The 4,594-nt window shown below is 38.5% G+C and overlaps 1 protein-coding gene across 3 annotated transcripts in view; it reads right to left on the bottom strand.

The window, feature by feature from the left end:
* Positions 1-1,635: 1,635 nt before the first annotated feature.
* Positions 1,636-4,594, bottom strand: part of LOC108752686 (zeta-sarcoglycan) — an 80,836-nt gene continuing 77,877 nt past the window's right edge. For all 3 annotated transcript variants that reach the window (XM_018493715.1, XM_018493716.1, XM_018493718.1), the window contains exon 6: positions 1,636-3,386. In XM_018493715.1, coding sequence (XP_018349217.1) covers positions 3,029-3,386 — 358 coding nt within the window. In that variant the 3' untranslated portion in view covers positions 1,636-3,028. The remainder of the gene's footprint in view (positions 3,387-4,594) is intronic.

Genomic DNA, 4,594 nt, shown 5'->3' with positions numbered 1-4,594 from the left:
AATGGACCAATAATATTGGACAATGAAATATACATTCAATATACGTTCAAATTTCAAATGTACACTTGTACGTATATTGAGGGAAAAATGTTTGGTATTTATGCGATTATAATTGCATATTAAGAGTTTTTTTTATTATATTACTACTATAATGTGTTAATAATAATAATTGTAATTTTATAAAAATATATATATATAATTAGCATTGAAAATGTCTATAAATTATAATTAAATTTTTGAAACAGAAATCCACCAGAGTGGTATTAAAAAAATATCTTATTTTGTAGCGAGAAATAAAATAAATTATAATAAATTTTACTCAGGGGAAAGCTGTAAGATTTTAAAAACAGACCTCCCATCTTTTGCAAGAAATTAAATTAAATTGATAATTGCAGCCATTTTTTTTCTTTCAATGTAAAAAGATGAATCTGTACTAATATTTTGAGATTTCTATGCAATTACTATCTAATGTAATAAAATACAAAATAAAAGGTAGGAATAACATAATATGAACAACGGTAAGAATAATATATTCAATAGACACCACGACAGTTAATAATAATAGTAACAATAACGACTTTATTGCCACATACATAAATAAATGGACATGGCCGATGTACAGCGTACAAGCTGGATCGCGATTCGATCCGGTTGCGTCAAACTACAGTCACAATTTCTCACGTTTTCACGTACACACAAGCACGCACATGTACATTCTCTTTCTATCTAACTTTTTCTCGCCTTTTCCGGCGGCACGTGCAGCCCGATGCAGCCGTCGCCCTACTTACAACAACGCTTCTACTTTGTATCGGAGCACGGATTAAACAGACACCGCGTTAGAAATAAGCGATTCGCGAGGAGTAATCTCTTTGAAAGGACGCCCCGCGCCATCAGCACCGAGCGAAAGTGTGGACTCGTGGGGGGAGCTACGAACGATTTGCCTACAAGTAATTTCGCCGTGTCAGGCGTATACCCGGTACACAGGATATAAAGTATCGAATGTTCAAGGAGACGATGGAGATGCTATACGGGGGGACGGGAACGAAAAATGGATGATCTCGAAGAGAGTTCGTCGATTCGATTTTACCGGGCACCGTCTAACGGTGATAAAAACGCGATTTGTCCCGACGATGCAAAGCGTTCCGAATTCATCATCACCCGTCTTCATCTGTCGTCTTCAGCATCACGTTTGGCAATCGTCTCACATCCTTCATGCAGCTACCTGATTTTTTTTAACATTGCCCTGAATTTAACTCTCCGTCTGCAACCTAGATCTCTTTTTGGCTAAATATTTTTTATTATTCTATTCCCTAAAACTTTTAGAGTGAAAAATCTTCTAGATCGGTATTCATAGTCGGTTCTTATTTCAAGACCGTCTTAATTAAGACGCTAATGCGGCCCTTTAATTGATTCGTGACACCTCAAGACAGAACTTGAGACGGTCTTGAATATAAGAACTGACTATGAATACTGGTCTCAAGGATTGAAAATTGAGTTACTCTTTTTCAAGACTGCCTCAATTTTCGCTCTTTAGAGTGAGATTCTACTCCAAAGAATTTAGAGAGTAGGCTCTCTCTCTTTTGAAAAATTCAAAATTTTCTATTACTAACCAAATATTTCAAGAGGAGACGGGGGAGGGAGGAGACTAGACACCGCCCTCTTTTATTTTGAAGAACTTTGAAAATAAAATTTTGCTCGTTTGTGCCGAAAGGGACCTAGATTGTAGACCTAGATTGTAGACGAAGGATTAAGATTAAGGACCTTATGATGGTTTTAACGACAAACGTAAGAGAAACGTGAGAATTCGATCCGAGCATCGCGCGTGGAGTAGCGTCGGCGACAGTGCTACGTACACATAGTAATAGACGTTTTATCCGCGGTATCACGAGGATCTGATTTCTTCCGGATCCCCGATAGATATCTCGAGAACCCCCGACAAATGTCGCTCCGCTGGGAGAAGAAATATACAAGTTCGAGCCAAATTCAAGGATGCCGAGCGAGTGAGCGCGCCGCGAAACGGCGAGGAAATGTCGCATTGCGAGACGTCTTTTACAATGCAAGACGGTGACTTTCGGCGAGAATCTCGCGCTCTCCCTCCGTTGCCATTGACCGATGGCGCTGGCGCGAGAAAAAGTTAAAGGGAAGACCTCTCGGTGTACGCCGTTTGGAAGAATATTCTTCAGAGAGAATTCCCCGAATACCCGTGAATTCGAGAGAATTTTTCCGGTCAAGACCTCGCGAGAATTCCCTTTATGCCCGCGCGACGGCTGCGTTCCCCGCTGCGAGGGTAACGCCCAACGCGTTTATTCACGCGTCTCGCCGCTGGATCGGTCGAATATTTTACGGAACGAAGATTGGCTCGTGCCGTAAAACGTCGCGCCGTGAGACTAGGGAAGATTGACGTGTGCCTTAAGCGCGGGATTGAAGCCGCAACAACACCCGATTGTGCCCTTATACAACAACTCAATTAAATATGACTGACGTTGAACTGCAGTAAAATACGGGGGAGAAAAAAGAAAAAGAGAAAAGCGCTCGATGCAATTCCATTTAATTGACATGTATGCACTTTGGGGGAGGTGCGACGCCGCTTGTTAACGCTCGATTAGGCCTTAAATAAACCTAAGTAAATCAGAGATTCTCGAAGGACACCCGGCACTTGAAGGCGTATCGTACGCGTTGATTGAAAAATAGCGCGTGCTGGGAATAATTAATTATAGCTTCGACTATCCGTATTTACCGAGTTCTCTCTCTAGCTCTTTCTTCGCTGCGAATATATTGACACATTGCACTTCGGGGGCATCTTTACCCGTTTGGCGCGATAGATTCGTTTGATATCGTTTGCAGTATTCCAATAAAGGCCTCGTCCCCGATCGCGCCGATAGCCGATCGTAGTGCATTTTCCATTCTCTCTCTCTCTCTCTCTCTCTCTCTCTCTTTGTCGCTAAGATCACCGAGTTACACAGTTCATCATGATTCCTAATGAATCATTCTGCGCTTTCGCAATACATCGTCGAACCACGTAACTGTATTAGCAAATCGATTTGTCGGCCTGACAACTGCCATCCGGCCTGGCGAGAAATAGCTTGCCGCTTGCGCAGGCACATAGCTGATAGATGGTCGTCTCCTTTTGGCTCTGATGAGCGGACGAGGATCTGCCAGAGTGTTGTTGTTGCTGTTGCTGTTGCTCCCTGGATGAGTGTCCTTGCATCGGAATCGCCGTCTTCAGGCCCTTTATGTAGACAGACTTGGCGTCAAGCCGGATGGCTCCATGAACGCTCTGCAGTTTCAAATCCGTCAGGCAAGAAGCTGAAATCTCGTTCGCCCAGGACTCGATCACCACCCGCTGAGGAGCACTTATCTTCAAGGATCTCGTTGCTGATTCGAGCCTATAGCACAGTAAATAATTCAATTTATATGTGCTGTATGTAGAACTTTCTCCACTTCTCTCGCTTTATATTTTAACGACAAACTTCTTTGTTAACGCGAAGACAATTTTTTCTTAACGAAAATATCGAGGCGCTAGTAATTTCCAAGTTACAAACGATTGAAGGAGAAGGTTTTTCTGCAAACATTTTCTTCCTTTAGGTATTCAAGATGCCAATTCTTCAACTAATTTTTTAAACGGAATTTACGTTAGTAGAATTTCAACTTTCAACTTAAATCATACATGATGCTAAAGATTAGAAAGCCATAAATGATAATAAATTCAATGTTTTAAAATACTGATTAATTTGTTGTAAACAAAATTATGTATGTAAGAAATAGAATTTTATATATATATGTTATTACGTAATCTAATCTTTATATATAACATTTTTTATAATACGTAAAATGAACAATATAAATTAACACACTGCATAGAATATTCATCGAATTGGGATATTATGTTCAAGTGACAATATCATCATTAGACTTCCAAAGCAGTGAACTACATCGTGTGTCGCCATTAGCTTTCGAAACACGATTATTCCCCACGAATTATCACCGATTATCAGTCCACGTGATTAATTGACTTCCATGATTTACGACTTGATGAACATATCGAAGCGATGGCTATTTATCAAAAAAAGATTCGCAGCAATTTATCAAAGAATATTTTGCACGATTTAATTATGTGAATCAAAACAGAAGAGATGTAAATAATTGTTTTATTTCAATACTACAATAATCATCTCTTCAATAATTGAAATAAAATATATAATGCGGTTTAAATATTTAAATGACGAGATTTGAATTTACATAAGGTAAATGTACCAGTTAGTGGATATGATTATTGAGCAAAGTGACAAAAATGTTAAATATTGAGCTTTTAATAATATGTACAGCTCTAAATAAATTCGTCATATCAAATTTTTATAAGTGAATTTATTTCGAGTCATACGTATTATTAAAAGCTTAGTATTTAAAATTTTGGTCAATTCGTCCAATAATTGGGTCATGTCAACTAACTGTCTACTAATTAGTATATATTTATTCAACTACTCACATTTTAGACGCAAGAAAATCTTGCATATCTTTTGTATGTACAATTAATATTTATGATAGATTATTATAGATATTTGATAGATTTAAAAAAAAATATATATATATATAT

Source organism: Trachymyrmex septentrionalis, unplaced genomic scaffold (genome assembly GCF_001594115.1).
Source record: "Trachymyrmex septentrionalis isolate Tsep2-gDNA-1 unplaced genomic scaffold, Tsep1.0 scaffold60, whole genome shotgun sequence".
NCBI lineage: Eukaryota > Metazoa > Arthropoda > Insecta > Hymenoptera > Formicidae > Trachymyrmex > Trachymyrmex septentrionalis.
The sequence above is the reverse complement of the archived record's forward strand: the minus strand, read 5'-3'. Positions and strand labels throughout refer to the sequence as shown.